The following is an 18,823-nucleotide window of genomic DNA, read 5'->3' as shown; positions in this document are numbered from 1 at the left end:
ACACACACAGAAAGAGGTGAGAACCACTGATTTCCATTCTACAGCCAAACCCACGTAGATGGGTTCTAGGAGAATGAGCTGCAAGTGTAGGATTTATCCTCTGCACTGCCTAGGACCAGAGCCTATGGGAAGAAACACCAGCATGTTTGCAGGACCAATTTAACCCTTTCCCTTGTAATTTCAGTTCTTCCCTTCATGTTTTCATGTGCTTTCATTGCTGCTAGAAATTGAGATACAAACTTCTAGACCTTTCCCCAAAATGGAACCATCTAGACTAGACTAGTCCCTTTTTCCTGTTCAGTAAACTTGCACCTTTTACTTTACTGCAATGTCTCTGGCATGGAATGGAGGCTGAGTTGCCAGGAACAGTATTTAAGCAGTTAGCCTCTACATTGACCCTGCTCAGTCAATCCTCTACGTGCTGGGCTCACCCGACATTCGTGGTCCCAAGAACGCAGACAAATGCACTTCTGCTGGCTGCTTCTCCTGATTTTGCTTCCCCTTATGAACCTGTTGACTGTCTCCTAAATTTACTAACATAATTCATTTTATTTTTACTAGCTGACCTTAACTGGCTTCACTCCTCCCCCTTTGATTAACACTACCCACTAATCAAAACCCACCACTCCGTTTACCTAGTTCCAGTGCCTAGTCCCTAGAGACAGGTCACTGACCCAACATAGGGTCACAACACAGTTTCAAGGAGGAGCCCTGGCCTGGGGCTCAAGAAGCCTCAACCTGTCCTCTGCTCTGTTCTGCACTTGCTGTACAATCTGGGGCAACCCCTGGTCTCCAGGCCCCAGGCTCCTCTATTGCACAGGAGGACACAGTGAATTCTCAGCCACCCGGCTAGGGGCTCTCAGGGTTCCCAGGTTTCCTTCTATTGGACAAGTGACCAGCCAGGATGGATTTCCTGGGAGGCAGTGAGTTTTGTGACCCCTGGCAGGATTGCCCACAAACCCTGAGCATTTCTTAAACTATAGTTCCAACTGCTGATTTCACCAAGTAGAGCAGGCTTTGATATAGAGCTCCCTGTCTGGTTTCTCTGGAGTCACAGAGCTATTTAGAGTCCATAGCCCCAGATGGGGCAAGGATCCAAATGCTCAGCCCTTTTAAACTGAGAGTGATCTCAACAGGTTATTTCAAAAACCCCGATAGAAGAGCATGGCACAGAGTGATCCATAAATGCTTGTTGAGTGAATAAACACTATGCTTTCTCCACAAACACAAAAGTTCCATACTACGAACAAAGCTTAGAAGGGCAATTCCTGAGAATTCAACTCCTTCCGCAGAATCGAAAACCTCAAACTAAAGCTAAGTAATGCCTAGAATAACACTAAATCATAGTGTGGCATGGTCTTAAGAGTCGTTATTTTTAAAAGCTATATTGTGGAAGCTCTATTGTGGTTCCCTTCCATCACCCTCAAACCTACATCTCTGAAATTATTGAAAATAAGCACTTGTTAACCATTAGCTAACAAATTAACAAGGCACTCTTAGATCTTTTCTCATTTAATCCTGCTGGGAATCATCATACCCATGGGCATTTACATGAGACAAATGAGGGCAGAGGAAAGAAGGGAGCCAAGCACGACCTCACAACTGATAAAATGTAGGGCTAACTGTAGGAGTTGAACCCAGGTCAGGTACACCTCCAAGTCTGCAAGATGGGGTAGTAAGTGCACTACCCTGGGACGTCTTAGTAGTGGCCCCAGAAACGAACAAACTTGGTCCTGGCCTGAACCCTCCTCCCACAGCACGTGAAGTGAGGGGTGATAATAGCACTTTGCAGGAATCAAGAGCAGGACACCATGCCCAGAGAAAGTCCACATACTGTACAGGATTTTCTATTGAATGAAGCCAGCTTTATAGACATTTTGGTCCTTTTTATCTTAATGCCAACATTTGTAACATTTCAGATCATCTTTTTCAATTCTATGAGGACCTCAGCACCTGGAAAAAAAAAACTAGAGTCTAGACTGAGCCACGTGCGAAAATAAAAGCTATGGCATATTTTCCCTCTCCCAGGAACAGATCTCTCACCCAGCATTACTGGAATGTGTTCTCAGGCTCCTAGTGGACCCAGGGATCCTCATCTTTCAATCCCTCAGTCTCAGGGACTCTTGGGCCCTTTCCCCAATGACTTAAAAGGCTCAGCCCAAACTGCAGTTATTAATTCATCGTCCCAGTTTCAATCACTCAGCCCTTTCGCTTAACATGCAGTGGCTTATAATCATTCGGAAGTGACTAGAATTAGAGCCCATAGTGAAGGGGATTTGAGAATTCTTTGGGCCAATGTAGACTTAATACAAATAAAGATCTAATTTGTTAGGCTTTCAGAATTATGAATGGCTCATGGTCCCCTAGGATTCAAGAAGCATCAGTTTGGAAATCTCGATTTTAAAAGAAAGGAACACGAAAGGTGGTATATAGACACAAAGGAAGGTCATTCAGCCTTAAAAAAAGGCTGACAAAAAGAACTCTAAACATATGCTACAACATGGGTGAATCTTGAGGATATTATACTAAATTGGATAAGCCAGTCATAAAAGGGCACAATACTCTATGGTTCCATTCCTACAAGGTGCTTAGAGAGTCAAATTCAGAGACAGAAAGTAGAATGGCTGTTGCCAGGGGCTGAGGGGAAGAGAAGAGGGCAGTTTTTATTTGAAGTTTTTATTTTATTAAAGTTTCAGTTTTGCAAGATAAAAGAGTTCTGGAGACGGATGGTGGCAATAGTCGCACAACATGCATGTGCTTAATACCTGCACCTACACACTTAAAATGGTTAAGTTGGCACGTTTTACATTATGTGTATTTTGCCCGTTTTTAAAAATGATAAAGAAAAAGAAAGGAACAGCTTGAACACTGAGATTCTCAGTTATGGTATTAGCATTGTATTATCAGAGCCAACAGTAGCCTTGTAACATAATAGATGCTGTATATTTTTATGCCCAACCACCATTTTTCTTTCTGCTGAATGAAGCATCTCCTACTCTGCCACTGAAAACTAGCATTTTCTTATAATTCACTAGCTCAGAAAATCCCAGGACTTTCAGCCACCAGCCCACTGGAGCCCTGCGAGGCAGATGGGGCTAAAAGGCAGCATCTTGCAGTGAAGAGGACGTAACCCTCACCATCAAATAGCTCCTCCAAGTGGCTTCAGCATCTCCCCCAGAGGGAAGAAAAAGACCCCTCTTCTGGACTGAGGTACAGATTTCTTCTGAAAATTAAATACATAACTTTTAGCTGTTACTGGAACCATCAACCTGAATATCAGAGAAAAAAATTCCATTAAAGATAATATAGTCTTTAATTTCTTCCCAGTGAAACTTTTTCCCCTGAATTTCAAAATGAAGACGGCTGCTGCATTTTTATGCAATGAGCAGTGCCCAGGATCCAAAGGAACCAGTTTTTCATCATTTCCCCCCAATAATCTCCCATTTGTTTGGATTTATAAGAGCACACTAACCCATATACTGCCTTAGAAACTCTTTTTTAAGATACATACTCTTTAAGATACATCCCAACCTAAAATTACCCTGCAGCCAGAAGTCAAGAAATATACTTATGAAGCTGCTTCACTGTTCTAGGAAGTTTTCCTTAAATAGACTTGAGAAAGACGTTTTTAAAATCATATATTTTTCAACTAATACACCTCTTCATTTTGTGATTCTGCTGAACAACTAGGGCATTTCTTACTCTTCAGAAATTCTGGCTTAGAGTCCTAGGCTCCTGCAGTATGCGCCCTGAGCTATTCTTGGCGATTCCTAGGGTCTACAGAGACTGAATGCTTATACCCAGAAAGGCAACATAAGCTAAGTGAAACTTTAAACTCTTTTACTTTGGGTTGGAATTATATCAACTCAGTTTTAAAATGCTAGTACCTCACTCTGATTATCAAGGTCTTTAATTTTCCAAATGAAAACAAAATTTTATTTAATAAATCCGATTTACCAAATAAATTCTTTCAAAACCGTTTTAGCAACTATAGTGATTTCAAAAATGGAAATTAAAAATTAAAAATGGAAGTTCAAAAATTCTCTCAGAATTAAGAACTGAGAAAGAGAAGGGGCAAAAATATTATCTACAGTTTCAGAGACAAAGAACAGAATGAGCAGGCATTTTATCCAAGATATCTGGTTTATGATCCCTATGTCTCTTTCCCTGGGTACCAGCTGCCACTCAACACAGATCTCCCTGATGGAGTCACAGACACACTCATTAACAACCACAGAACACACAAGATAACAATCACCAGGACAGAAGTACCTAGGAGAAAACAAGCCATGGCCAGTAACAGTATGTTGGACTTGAGTGACTGCATGGTCACCCAAGGAATGGTCAGTCCAACAAAGAAAACAATCACCCCAACACGTTTTCTCCATACTCACTGGTAAATCTAAAGGCAGAGGGACTAAGGGACGTGGTGGTTAGGTATCAGCAATGAGACTTCGTATAAATGAATTAAAAAGTTTATTAGCCATAGAAAAAAACTGATTCCTTAAAACCAATTCGTGTTAAGTTCCTTGCAAAACAATAAGCTAACAGAATATTTCTTTCTCACTAACAGGAAATCACTATGCTTTTGGTCCAAGATATGTTGAGTTTTTTTTCCTTCTTCTTCAGATGACAGACAGATGGATGTAGCCGAATCTATGAACGAGTGTACTTGCCCCAAATGTGCAACATAAATACAGAAGCGATGAACAGAAGACTCATAACCAATACTGGAACAGGGCCACTGGAAGTAAGAAGAGAAGGCATGCTTACTTTTATTAATAATACATTATTATAGCTGTTAATAATAAAGATTGCTGAGGGGATAAAACAGAGGGAGTACCCTAAGATTCATCTAAGGGGTATCATTTACGACATTTAATAATATTCTCCAAATTATTATTCTGGGTATTTTGAGGCTGTGGGGATGGCATTGTGATTACTCAGAAAGGAGAAATCCTTATTTTTTTAGTAGAATGTACTAAAAAATATACAAATAAAATGATTTGATGTATTGAAGACACTAGTGTCTCTAATTTCACATATTTGATATTTTCCGTAATAAAAAATAACAAGAAAAATTCTCCAGACTCTTTAAGTGCAAATAACCCAAATGCTGAACTATGATTTCAAATGAATATTTATTTACAGAAAACCTTCACTGGGGCACTGGGGTGGCTCAGTCAGTTGTGTCTGCTTTCAGTTCAGGTCAGGATCCCAGGGCCCTGGCTCCCTGCTCAGCGGGGAGTCTGCTTCTCCCTCTCCCTCTCTGTACGCATGTTCTTTCTCTCTCAAATGAATAAATGAAATCATTTAAAAATAAATAAGTAAATAAATAAAACGAGGACAACCTTCATTGTCTAGCTAGAAGGCACTAAGCATACAAAGACACATATCACATTGTAAGTTAGAAACTCACTTGATAAACAAACTCGTGACCCAGGACAAACAAATATTAACCTCATTTTATCAACAAGGAAAACTGAAGCTCAGAGATTATTACTTGCCTAAGAACACATAGCCAGAACAGAAAGGAGAGACCTGAACTCGGGTTTTCTGATTTGATACATATTGCTCACTCTTTCTCTTTAAGGTTCCCATCTGGTTGTATCTCTGAGTTTAATACAGGAAGGAAATTGGTTTTACTCATCAGCCCTTCCCTAAATCAACTGCTTTTCAAGCTGAGAAATCAGTACATGGGTTTCTTAAAAAGAGAACCCCTTGATCTCACACAACCTATGGATGCTGACTATGATGAAACGTTATGGTCCTTCCTTTGTGACTTGCCTGCCAACACCAAGGTGGAAAATTCAAGATGTCACCGCACCTCTCAGATACAACTGGGTAGCAGACAAGGGAAAAGACCCCAGAAATCTTTACAGTGAAGGCAGTGGAGTAACAGAGTCCACTAGTGGCCGATGAACAACGCACAGAGATCAAAGTCCTTGCTACACTGTTCTATTCTTCCAAAATCTGTACAATTGTGGGAATAAACAAATTTAAAAGTACATGGGAAGTAATCCTCATCGAGTTACATTTCATCACACCCCTACTTTGGTGCAACATTAGAGCAACATGAGACACAGAGCATGAAGCTGGGAGTGCAGCTCCCAGAGAGCTGGAGTCTGGGAACCAACCGTCACCCCTGAGCGGTGACTGTGGCCCTGTTACTTGCCTTCTTCAAGCCTCATTTTCCTCATCTCTAAAATGGGGATAATCTCAGTGCCTCCCCCATCGGGTTGCTAAGGTATTAAGTAAGTTAATACAAACACAATGAAAGCTTATAGTAATCTCCTAGGAGATCCTATTATCAGCGGAAAAAAAAAATTCTCAACTCCTAAGAACCAGCAATAAGCTCCAACATGTAGGTCTGTAGATATAAATTCCCACAGCGTCTTTTCATCAAAAACATCTCTCTTACTGATGATAAACTGTGGTTTAGGACACTTCAAGAACAGCTTCTATCCTGGGAGGACTCGAGAAGTAGCGGAAGCCTGCCTGGCTGCTCAAGAGCACAAAAGCTAAGAGCTGGCGTAGGCCAGACACCCCCATGAGAACAGGTTTGACCAACCTCTTGAGAAGTGTGTAAAGTAGACCCCTGGAGACCCTGAAGAACAAGGGGCTTCAAAATTTCTCTCTGAATAACCCACAAAAATTACCTTGAAACAAAGAGCAAAGGTTTTTAATACCACTAATGCACACACACACACCAACCCCAGGAATGATTTCTCAAACTCATCCTCACCTTACAAGTCTTCAATAGAACAGTTAAAAAAAAAAAAAAAAAAAAAAATCAATGAATAAAACCAAATCTCAAGAATTCTAGGGAACTCTTCGTCAACTACGTTTGTGATCCAAGTCAAGCTACAAGTCAAGTTAATTAAATTAATCCAAATAAGTCTGTCTTTCTACCAGACAAGCAGTATGGAAAGAGCATGGGCCTGAACAGTCAGAAGACATAGTTCCAGCCCCTGCTGTATGGCTTCCACACATAACTGCCTCTGTGAACAGAGGCGCTATGCAAACAGGAGTGCATCATTATTCCAATTCCTCAGCCACTGGGTTTAAGCAGCAAATGGCATAAGCCGTGGTGTTCTAGAGCCTCATGCTAAGAGACCTGCAGGATTAGCTCTGCCACACGGTACCAGAAACCAGGGAAAGTAAGGCGAGCAAGGCCGGGAGACCCTGGATACCCATCTTCTATCACCCATCACCTAATGAGCACTCCCGGACCGAAGAACTTACGAAGTGGTTAAGTTCACCCTCCAGGATCTAGCCACCACCCACCAAAGGCAAGGAGGCCAAAGAGCTTTTGGTAACACAGCCTAATGCAGAAACTCCCATTAGGTTGTGATAATATCGGCCTGAGCCTCCAGGAGATCTTTGAAAAATCACCCAACTCCAATTCAACTGGTTACTCCTATATCTCAGTGTGGGACCAGAACACCAAATGAAGAGCAATTTCACCTAATTAAGCAGTTTTCCCTCGAGTTCTTTCCATTGCCATCATTTATTCTGACACAGCTACACAAAGATCTTCCCTTGCTTTCACTCAATCCATGAAAAGCTGTTATTGCAGGCTCTAAACTAACTGATACACAGGCAAACCGAAACGAGCCCACACAGCACAAACAAAACTCTTATGTACCGTAAATCCCATCCAAACTGCCCAATAGCTGTGGGACCCTGAAGGTCTGGGCAGCCCCAGTGGCTCAGCAGTTTAGCGCCTGCTAGCCAGCAGTTTAGCCAGTTTAGCGCCTGGCCCAGGGCATGATCGGAGTCCCGGAATCGAGTCCCACATCAGGCTCCCTGCACGGAGCCTGCTTCTCCCTCTGCCTGTGTCCTCTGCCTCTCTTTCTGTGTCTCTCGTGAATAAATAAATAAAATCTTAAAAAAAAAAAAAAAAAAAAAAAAAAAGACAAAAAGAAACACAAGGTCTGCTCCCCAAGACTTACACCTTGAGCCCAGGTGAGTCTTCCGTGTAGAATCGCCACATGCCCCCAGTGCCCGCTGAGGTGGTGCGACCTGCGCTCCTTGTCCCACAGCTGGCATTTTTTCTGTAAGAAAAGAAATATTACAAACAGCTTGCTCTGGGAAGCCCTTACAACAGCATTATAATATATGCTACTACTGTGCTACTAAAGAACCAAAAACAAAACAGCCCACAAAATACAAAAACTTTTCTTTGCTAGCACCCCAAATTCTTGCTTTTATTCCACTGATCATGATAACCACTAAGATAAGTACCTGCCATATGCTATGAATACAACCACCCCAAAGTAGTCACCGATTCCAATCTATAAACGAGGAAAACAGGCTCATAAAGGGTAAAGAGCCTAGGACCACGCAACCAGCCGGGAGCCAGGCTAGGCAGTGAACCCGGTTCTGACTCCAGAGCTCGTTCACCTGCCCACACATACGGGTGCCTCCTTTGGACAATGCATTTCAGTTTCTCTTCCCATGTATTTTTGTGAAGTCAAGTAATAAGCCCCTGCTTAAAAAGCCCTGAATCCATATAATCTGATCTTAAAATGACTCCTTTAAAATGCTTTTAAGTTACTGTATATGCTACAAAAGAGATAAAAAACAATTTAGCTTTCACTGTAATCCAGGTCCTAAAATGGGAGTATACATTTAAAAAAAATTATTTTGTAATCTGTCTCCACTATTTCGATATACTGGCCATAGATCTTGGGCAGAGATAAGATGTGAAAAAATGTGGGGAAACACCCAACCAGAACGTGTCCCTCACAAGGGAATGAAGGTCTGGGAGATGAGCTGAGTGACGCAGGCAGCCCTGGCACACAGACGTAGCCAAACAGCACTGTGCCACTGACCACTGCATGGAGTCAGAAACCCGAAGTGAAAACCCTAGTGCCACCAACTTTTCTCACTGTGCTTCCAACTCTGATCCTAATCCCCATCTCACCTTGCCATGGCCTTTACCCCAAACTCTAGTGCAGACACATTGACTACTGGCTACATGGTGGCCTGGAAATTCGTAAATCCATCTGTACGGCTGTTTCTATGAGAAAACTGACTGCAAATAACAAACATAATAGTACCAGGATTTACAAATCAATTCATACACTTAGAAGAGCCTTCACACACAAGGATATACATTATTTAAGCTGCAGGATAAGTACCTGATATTTTCCTCCTTGTTCATAAAAAGAACTTGAGCTAAATGGTAAACCCAGTGTGAACAGAAATCATCAGCTGAGCCAGGTCAAGGACCCATGCGCTTTCCCACAACCTCCCAACTGCAGTGCGTGTTCTCAAAGTCTCCTGGAATTACAGGAGCCCCAAAGAAATCAGTCTAGGCTCTTTAAAGATTTCTTATACCTGCAGGCACGTGGAACAATGCAGAGTACCTAATAATCAGGGCGCCTGGAAATACCAAATGTACTCAAAATACCTCCCATCCCTCCACTGGAGAGCCAGGAAGAAGTTAATAGAGCCCATTTTAATCTCCTCGATTTCTATTAGGTGTCTATTTTACCCTTTCTTTCTGGCCACAGTGTAACTGCCTCCCTCTTCCTATAGCCTGTGGTTCCTTCAAAACTCCCAAGACTAGAGAGTGGCTTGATTCCTTCAACCATTCATCATTTACTGTGTCAGGCCACATAGTAGGAGATGATGGGCCATTGCTGTCAATATCTAATGAAGGAGAAAAATATGGAAACATGAGAACAAAATCCTCCAGGAACAAAAGAGAAGCCTCACAGCTCCTGCTGCTTTCCAGGTCTGGGAAGGCCCCAAGAACCCCCCAGCTTAGTCCTGCAGAATAAATAGAAACGGGGTGGGGGGCGGGATTTGTCTAGGGCTTCCACGGTAATTAGCTCAGGTTGCTGCATCACCAGAGGAGAGGCAGCAGGGCTGAAAAAACACTAGAGCATTAGTAGTCACCCTTTCTCTTTTTTTTGTTTTAAAGTTCAGCAACAAGAAACTGAGAACCTAAGAAGATGTGTTGAGAGAACCAGAGGGCAGGACCGGCTGGAGTGGAAATCACCCTGAGCGAAGACTTAGAAAATGCAAACGTCTAGATGAGAGAACTTGGGGCTAAACCGGAACAATGGACACGAGAAAGGAAACAACTGATGAGAACCTTCTGGAGTGCCGTCCCATCTTGCAAATGACTAAACAGAGACAGAACAGAAAAGAAAAAAAAGAAAAAAAAATCCACGATGACCCTTAAGTTTTGGCGCTGGGAAAGGAGTATGCGTGGTAGGAGCAGGGGAGAGAAAACTGGAGCAGAAGCGGAGATGAAAGAGGAGCTCTGCCTCTGACAAGTGCGACGGGTCCTCCAGGCCAAAACAGGGAGTGCAGAGCTCAGGTCCAGGCACACCCGGTTCGACGACATCGGTTTTCTCTCCAAGCAGGCAACTTGCCTTTCCTAAGAGCGGTTGGAAGGAAACACCGCCTCCCCCTCGGGACACCAAAGACCTGAGGCCACGTCGCCTGAGGCTCATTGTGCCCCCGTGACTCGTAGTACCCCGGGGTCTCCTCCTCCGGACCAGCGAATCCTTGGGCCCCACCCGCCTCTCCGAGCCCACGGCCAGGGGGGTCGCGGGGATCCTTACCTCTGCCGGACCGTGGACCCGGCCGCCCGGGCGGCCACTGCTTTGCTGGGAGAGCGCCCCGACGAGCCCACGTTAGTGCCACTGGGGGTCGGACCAGGCTAGAGAGAGAGACACGGGGAGACAAGCGGGGTGAGCGCCCTGGCACGCCCCCCGCCCCCAGACCCAGCCCCTGCACGGGAGACCGGGCAAAGCAAGGAGACCACGAGAGGAGCGCAAGGAAGGGAAGGGAAGACGCGGGGCGACGCGGGGAGGCGCGGCCAAGGAGGGCCGGCTGGGGCCACCGTACCATGCTGCAGGCTGGACGGCGCCCGACGCTGACACCGACGGCGAACGAGCGCTCGCTGAAGTGCTCCAAAGCCCGGCGGCCGGAGAAACTGGCTCAGGCCCCGCCCCCAGGCCCCTCGCAGGGTCCTCGCTGGCTCCAGGGACGCCTGGGCTGTCCCACCAGATGCCTGTACAAATGTTGTTACAGGCGACTCCGTCAGCCGCCTGTGCGGGGGGCACGGACATTCCGCCTCCTTCCTGTGGGTCGCAGCGTCCTTCATAGAGTCCGACCCCCACCAAACGGAATATACAGCCACGCTCAGGGGAGAAATTTCCTCCGGCAGACACACTGGGCGCCCGCAGGCTTGCGCTGACGTGGCCTGACCCACGCAAGCGCCGCGAGGCGTGGTCGGCCCCGCAGAGAGGCCCGCTGGGGGCCCGGAAGGAGCATGCGCGGAAGCCGTGAGGGAGGGGGCGGGGCGCTGGCGCGGCGTCGCGAGCATGGCGGAGAAGCGGGGCCGCGACCCGGAGCCTGGGCCCAGCCCGTCGGTGCTGTTTCTGCACCCGGACCTGGGCGTGGGCGGCGCCGAGCGGCTGGTGCTGGACGCGGCGCTGGCGCTGCAGGCGCGCGGGTGCAGCGTGAAGCTCTGGACGGCGCACTACGACCCCGGCCACTGCTTCGCGGACAGCCGCGGGCTGCAGGTGCGCTGCGCCGGGGACTGGCTCCCGCGCAGCCTGGGCTGGGGCGGCCGCGGCGCCGCGGTGTGCGCCTACGTGCGCATGGTCTTCCTGGCGCTCTACGTGCTGTTCCTCGGCGACGAGGAGTTCGACGTGGTCGTGTGCGACCAGGTGAGGCGGCCGCGCGGCCCGCCGGGGAGGGCGCCCTGCGGGGAGTGCGGAGCCGAGCCCCCCCCGTCCCCCCCGCCCCGGCGTGCGGCTCCGAGCCGCCGGCCTGACCTGCGGAGACGAGCTCCGGGAGCGACGCTGGTTCTCGAACGTTACGGACGCGCTAAGGTTGCACGTGGTTGCGGGGCCCGCAGAAGCGATCCTGGCGCGGCCCCGCCGTCTGCGTGTTGGCGCGGTTCCCAAGTGGACGGGGCTTGGGGCTCGCCCTAGGGACGCGAGCATTACACGTCCATGCAGAGTCACTTTTTACTTCTCGGTGACCCGTGTGTCTTCGCCTCTTTGCATGATTTCCTTTGACTCGACCTCCAGGCCACATGCATCCTTCGCACTGCCTCCAGGTGTTGCAGACAGGCCACTCCGCTCCTCTGCAGCGTTGTGTTGAGAGCAGGCGAGACTTGCCGTGCCCTGTTACATCTGCTCTCCCTTTTAGTCTTGGAGGAAGTCAGTAATAATGCCCGCCTGAATCTGCGCTCTAGCTATTTTGGATGCTGTGCTTTCCCCGCCCCCCTCCCCCGAAAAAAAAGCAAATTTATTTTTAAAAGTAACATTTACTCAACAAAAATTCAAATAGTGTAAGAGAGTGTAACGTGAAAGTCCCATCCCAGTTCCACTCCCCAAAGGTAGCCCCTGTTAGCAGTTTCTCCTGTAAACCCCCGGAAACTGCCTGTGGCCGCCCCCGCATTCGCCTCTGTTCTCAGATGGATCTTCTTTGCAGTAATGAGGATGACACACCTACTGTTTGATAAATCGCCCCCCCTTTTTTTTTCCACCCAAAATTCCTGTTCGGGACATCTTTATCAATATTGGAGGTTCATTTCATGTTTCTCAATGGTTGCTGGAAAATCTGCTTTTGGTTAAAAGCACCATAATTTATACATTCACCTGTTAAAGAACACTCCTTGTGACCAGCGTGTTGCAAATAGATCAGTATTGTAATGGACATTCTTGTACCTTTTTTCTACTTCTGTCAGCGTGCCCTTTGAGTGAATTCCTGGAAATAAAGTTGCTGTCCAAGAGTTTATTTTAAATGTCAATAGGTATCGCCAAGTTTGCCTTTCTAAGAGGTTGTGTCATTTTGCTCTCCCACAGGGTATCCCGTTAATTCCATGCTCTTGTGCACAGTGGATGTTATCAACCATTTTAATCTTTGCAAATTGAAAGGGAAATAGGTTTAAGAACCTATTTCTTTTTTAAGACATGGACATTTCCAAACATCCTGCATGTGTCACTAGTCATTAAGCATGAGGCAGCCGAGACTATGGTGAATAGAAAAAAAAACCAGAGTTTGGAAGTAGGAGACCCGGGTTTAGTTCCAAATCTGCTACTTTATAACTGTGAAACTCCCTATAAACTTGGCATAAATCTTTCTATAAATCTTAAGGTGGTAAGTGAGCTAGAGATTAAGTAACTTGTAAAGATTACCCAACAAGAAAGTCTCTAGTAATGGCTGGCACATAGTTCGTGTTTAGTAACGAATACGATTAACATTTATTGAGTAATGCTATGTGCTAATTTCTTAAGCATTTTACATGTACCTGTGCATTTAGTAATCACAAAACAATACAGGGGTTTTTTGAACTGCAGTTGTCACCATGTTATAAAAGAGAAAACTGAGGCATACAGAAGGGTAGATTACTTGCTCATGGTCAAGCAGTCTTGATTCCAGAGCCTGAGCTCCACTTCCTTTTTGGAGAAACCTAGTAGAGCTACTCTGTCCCTGTATGGTAGCCAGTAAGCACCTGCAGCTATTAAACACTTGAAATGTGGCTAGTCTGAACTGAGATACAGTGTAAGTATACACATCTGATTTTAAAGATTTAATGTGGAAACATAGAATGTGAAGTGTCTCGTTAACTTTTTTGATAATGATTACATTTTGAAATGATAATACAATTTTTTAAATATTTTATTTATTCATGAAAGACACCCAGACTTAGGCAGAGGGAGAAGCAGGCTCCATGCAGGGAACCCGACGTGGGACTCGATCCCTGGACTACAGGATCACGCCCTGAGCCAAAGGCAGACACTCAACCACTGAGCCACCCAGATGTCCCTGAAATGATAATATTTTAGATAAATATTTTTTAAAACTTCACCCTTAAAAATCTTTGTAATATGGTTACTAGATTTTTATTTCCATCGGACAGTGCTGTTCTAAGGGAAACCATTGGACTTGCAGCCTTAAATATTTAGCACACAGCCAGCAGATGTCTGCAAGCCCTCCCTACACCAGGCCTTGTACTGGGTGAGTCTAGGGGAGCACAAAGCAGAATCAGGCATTGCCCACAATGAGCCCACAGACTAGCAGGCAGGGGGGTGGTTGTACATTTGACTTGGTTGAAGTCAAGTTGACCAGTCTGTATCTGCTGTTGACTCTTGCTTTGGCCAGGTGTCTGCCTGCATCCCAGTGCTCAAGCTGGCCAGACGGCGCAAGAAGATCCTGTTTTATTGTCACTTCCCAGATCTGCTTCTCACCAGGAGAGATTCTTTTCTGAAACGCCTATACAGGGCCCCGATTGACTGGATAGAGGAATACACCACAGGCATGGCCGACTGCATCTTGGTCAACAGCCAGTTTACCGCTGCCATTTTTAAGGAAACATTCAAGTCGCTGTCTCACATAGAACCCAATGTCCTCTACCCATCTCTCAATGTCACCAGCTTTGACTCCACTGCTCCCGAAAAGCTCGATGACCTCGTCCCCGAGGGGAAGAAGTTCCTGTTCCTTTCCATCAACAGATACGAAAGGAAGAAAAATCTGACTTTGGCACTGGAAGCCCTAGTAAAACTGCGTGGGAGATTGACATCCCAAGATTGGGACAAGGTCCATCTAATCATGGCAGGTGGCTATGATGAAAGAGTCTTGGAGAATGTGGACCACTATCAGGAATTGAAGAAAATGGTCCAACAGTCTGACCTTGCACAGTGTGTGACCTTCCTGCGGTCTTTCTCAGACAAACAGAAAATCTCACTCCTCCACGGCTGTACCTGTGTGCTTTACACACCAAGCCATGAACACTTTGGCATCGTCCCTTTGGAAGCCATGTACATGCAGTGCCCGGTCATCGCTGTTAATTCGGGTGGGCCCTTGGAGTCCATCACCCATGGTGTCACAGGGTTTCTGTGCGAGCCTGACCCAGTGCACTTCTCAGAAGCAATGGAAAAGTTCATCCATGAACCTTCTTTAAAAGCCACAATGGGACTGGCTGGGAGAGCCAGGGTGAAAGCAAAGTTTTCCTCGGAAGCCTTTACAGAACAGCTCTACCAGTATGTCACCAAACTGCTGGTATAATCAGACTTTTTTTAAAGGAATTTGTGCTGTATTCGTTAGTATCATTTTTTGTAGATTGTAGACTCATTTCTGAGACCTAAAAAGAAACCTAGAATCCATTGTGGAAGCAATTAAAAGAAAAGTACAATTGAATCTTGAATCTGAGCCACTTTCCTATGCACCACACCTTCCCATCTACTTTTTCAGAAAAACAAAATTCTGTTTATCCTTTAATTATTTCATGTCTTACCAGTGTTAATATATAAAAATGATGCAATTCCATATTCACCAGAATCTTTCAATTCTGTTTTTTCTAGGCTATTGTTGCTTTGCCTACAAATTTTGAGTCCTCGTGTGCCTTACTTGGTTTTGATAGTTTTAAGTGTATTATCATTAAAGTTGATTAATTTGGGTTCATCGCATAATGAGAACAGGGTCACTGTAGTTCGCAAAATCAATGCACCTAAGCATTCACTATCCTCTGTTAGGAAATTTTTATTAGTCATACCTTTGCCTGGATCCATAGAAGAATGTTCTGTACTTCTTCACAAAGATGATTTATTATATTTTTGCACAATGAGATGTGACAATAAAAGATGTTTATCTTAGGAAAAGAAAAGGGCCTCTGGGTTCTGTTTGGTATTGTTAGGAGTGTGGACAGCCAAGCCTGAAGCCTGAAACAGTAAACCAGGTGTTGAAGTAATGGGACATTGTCACTCGTGGGTGTGCGTCTTACTGTATGGTTGGTTTCTTCATGTCACCTGAGTCGTTGGCTTTGTTCATATTGTTATTTTGTTAAGCTCCTCCTACGTGTTAGACACAGTTACTGTGTGTCCTTCAAGTCCTGCTTTCCATGCCATGGCTGTGAAGCTTTCCTTGACCCTCCTCCCACCTTCCTCTCCCCAGCCTGTGTGTGATCCTCTTCCATGTACCCTAGCCCTTTTGTGGCACTGAGCAGTTTTAGAGTTCCCTACTTACTTGTTGGCCTAAGTAAAATAAACATAAAGCACTTTTCAATGTATCTTTAAAGCTAAATTCTTTTTTTTTTTTTACCACTTTTTTAAAAATTCCAGCCCAACTTGGGGCTTAAACTCACAATCCCAAGAGCAAGAATCCCATGCTCTACCAACTAATCCAGCCAGTGCCCCCAAAGCTAAATTCTTTTTTTGAAAAAAAGCAATCAGTGATCACTAGCCAAAGGCTCCACATTCATCACTTCTGAGAGTACAGACCTGAGAGCCTAACAGCCTTAGGCAAATTACTTAATTTCTGTGCCTCAGCTGCTTCATCTGCTGTAATATTTTACATTCTTCATGGAGTAGTTGTGAGATCACAAAAATACACGTAAAGTACTTAAAAACAGTACTTGGCACATGGTATGGGCTATAGAGATACTAGCTATTTTATAATTTGGGGAGACTGAAAACCTGCAGAATTTCCACGTGGGTTCATGCTGCACTTGTGTATTGTTCTTTGGGGTTTTTTTTTTTACAGAATGAAATTTCAGGTTGTAATTTATCACCTTAATCTATATCGCAGCATTTTCATGAAATGAAACATCTGTACCGGAAAGGAGTTCTCTAAAGCAATCAAATATATTAAGTCTTTTATAGAAGAGTTGAGTTTGCTTTTCTTTGTCGTGGTGAAAGTTTGTGAAAGTAGGTCATCCCCATTTTGTGGGGTTTGTGTTTTGTGGCTTGATGGGTGTGTTGCTCCAGGGAACTACAGCCTGTGCAGAAAGGCCTGGTAGCTCTGATCCTGGCTTTAAGACAGACTGAGATCCCTAACCCGTAACCGGTGCCTCACCATTCAGAGCATTAAAACTTGCCTATTTGACCATTTTTATGCAGATCCAAAATGGACTCCAGGGGTTCATGGGCCTTAAGTTTAGCTTCCCTTCATGGTCTTAAGGCCCAGCAGGTGACACTAAGACCACAGAACTAGTGGTGGGGGGGGGGGTGCGGGATGCAGAACCCTGCGTGCCCTGAGCCTCCAGCCTCTGATGGATTAACTCCTGGCTCCGAGACCTAGGATGGAGTTTTTGCCTCTAGGGTCTGTTCACAGTTTCCTAAACAAAGCTGAAGTTAGGGAGAAGAGAAGCATAGCACCCTGAAGTAAGCTGTCCAGGACTCTCCCAGTAGTAATTCTAGCAATGACTGTGTGCTGGGCACGATACGACATGCACAGCCAACAGCTCATTTATCCCAAGAGTTCCATGAGGAACTTCCCTTTATAGATGAGTGTGGCTAAGCAGCTTGCCTGTGTCACACAACCTGGAGGGATGGGCAGTCTCAAAGCCCTCCAGTTGCAAAGTCCAACCACTCTCCCCTCAAGTCTGCCTTCACCCCAACCAAACTGGTGTGGCATTTCTTCCGTGAAACCCTCTACGTTCCTGCCGGTGGGCCTATTGAGGTCTTCGGGGCTGGAAAGGTCTTGCGAGTCATTTGCCCCCTTCAGCCTCAGAGTAATCTTGTGAAAAGGGTGTGTTATCCCCCCACTGTACCCACAAGGAAGCTCAGGGAGATGAAAGGCTTGCTCAAGGGTTGAAAAGTGAACCAACCAGGATTCAGCAGTAATTAGCCGATCCATCCGGAACTGCACACGCCAGGATTTCTCAGCCCACTCCCCTTCAGTAACTATAAATATCACGAACTTGGGAGTTCGCAAAGCTCTTTCCAGATTGTCTCATTTGCTCTTCACAGGATCATTCCAGGTAGCTGAGTCCACAGTAGAGAAGCTACGGCTTACAGCCGGGAAGCCCTGGAGCTGTAACTCCAACCTAGCCGTCTGATGCCAGGTCAGCGGTTGTGTCAGTTGTACAACAGAAGCCTCTTCAGTAAATGCTTCACCGCCTTCAGCCTGCCCCACTCCCAGCTCCTCTTGTGCGACCTCGCTCCACGTCTGCCAGCACAAGGAAAATGAGGCACCTGAAGGAACGCCGCCCAGCTCTCTGCTTGCTGCCACCAGTGCGCCTGTGCCAATATCACTAACTCTCCTGTGACCTCCTTTCTTTGCATTTCCAACTCCCAGCATCAAATCCGCCCAGAGCTGAATAGGACCCTAGAGGTCACCTGGCCTAATTTGCTCCTACATAGGTGGGAAAGCAGGCCCGCCAAGAGAAGGAGACCTGCTTAAGGTCAGAGAGGGTCATTGTAGGCCTCCTCAACTTCTTCATGAAGCCCCGCAGGTCCCCTGCACTAAACCCTCCTCTATGCCACTTCCTTAGAACCCCTTACTCCTTCACCCCTAACCTCAGCCCCTGCAGCTCCATCTCCAACAGCCTGTGAGGAACCATCACCATCCAGACACGAGTGCCACACCTGCCCGCGGGGGTGGGGAGCTTTCCAAATGACAAGCTCAATTTCCAACCTGTGCTCTGATCAAACCTGTACTCCCTCCTCGGGAGGGAAGTGAGGGAGGGGTCTTAGCCTACTGACTCTTGAGCCCAGGAGCTGCCGGAGCCAGCACTCTGCCCTTGTCAAGAGGATCAGAGGATTGAGTAGGGTTCGAAATCAGGGTGAATTGTCCTTGTGGCCCAGAGATGTGAACATAGGCAAATGCTGAAATATCTTGTAGGCAGCACTATCACTAGCCAGCCACTGACGTCATTTCAGACAAATATAAAAGTCTCTCAGGGTGTGTGTGTGTGTGTTGGGGATCTGGGGGGGAGACGCACAAGCATAACATAGATGTGACTTGCCTTTGTGACCTGCCACTCACTCAAGAAGTTGGCGAGCACAATTAGAACAAACTGCTAAAGGACTCCTGGGTGGTTTAGTAGGTTAAGCATCTGCTTTTA

The 18,823-nt window shown here is 45.9% G+C and overlaps 2 protein-coding genes across 3 annotated transcripts; one reads left to right on the top strand and one right to left on the bottom strand.

The window, feature by feature from the left end:
* Positions 1-4,459: 4,459 nt before the first annotated feature.
* On the bottom strand, positions 4,460-11,029 carry SEC61B (SEC61 translocon subunit beta). Its single transcript, XM_077912674.1, has 4 exons — positions 10,870-11,029; positions 10,584-10,681; positions 7,956-8,057; positions 4,460-4,744 (listed from the first exon to the last, which is right to left on the bottom strand). Exons 1-4 carry the CDS (start codon positions 10,870-10,872, stop codon positions 4,657-4,659), a joined length of 291 nt encoding a protein of 96 aa, XP_077768800.1. The 5' UTR covers positions 10,873-11,029; the 3' UTR covers positions 4,460-4,656.
* A 292-nt stretch (positions 11,030-11,321) lies between these two features.
* Positions 11,322-16,641, top strand: ALG2 (ALG2 alpha-1,3/1,6-mannosyltransferase). 2 transcript variants are annotated; one of them, XM_077912672.1, is made up of 2 exons: positions 11,322-11,696; positions 14,143-16,641. In XM_077912672.1, exons 1-2 carry the CDS (start codon positions 11,349-11,351, stop codon positions 15,043-15,045), a joined length of 1,251 nt encoding a protein of 416 aa, XP_077768798.1. In that variant the 5' UTR covers positions 11,322-11,348; the 3' UTR covers positions 15,046-16,641. The 2 variants fall into 2 exon arrangements, with proteins under 2 accessions (XP_077768798.1, XP_077768799.1); XM_077912673.1 differs by having other exon boundaries at positions 11,323-11,549.
* The last annotated feature ends 2,182 nt before the right edge of the window (positions 16,642-18,823 follow it).

The sequence above is a fragment of the Canis aureus genome, chromosome 10 (assembly GCF_053574225.1).
Source record: "Canis aureus isolate CA01 chromosome 10, VMU_Caureus_v.1.0, whole genome shotgun sequence".
Taxonomy (NCBI): Eukaryota; Metazoa; Chordata; class Mammalia; order Carnivora; family Canidae; genus Canis; species Canis aureus.
This window is presented reverse-complemented; position numbering and strand designations above follow the sequence as displayed.

Bases quoted from the DNA above. Each gene is read 5' to 3' on its own strand.
- SEC61B (XM_077912674.1), bottom strand. The intron at 8,058-10,583 runs GTAAGGATCCCC...CTTTTCTTACAG, and splicing joins GGGTCCACGGTCCGGCAGAG to AAAAAATGCCAGCTGTGGGA. The intron at 4,745-7,955 runs GTAAGTCTTGGG...TCTTACTTCCAG, and splicing joins GACTCACCTGGGCTCAAGGT to TGGCCCTGTTCCAGTATTGG.
- ALG2 (XM_077912672.1), top strand. From the start codon at position 11,349: ATGGCGGAGAAGCGGGGCCGCGACCCGGAGCCTGGGCCCAGCCCGTCG. The intron at 11,697-14,142 runs GTGAGGCGGCCG...TGCTTTGGCCAG, and splicing joins ACGTGGTCGTGTGCGACCAG to GTGTCTGCCTGCATCCCAGT.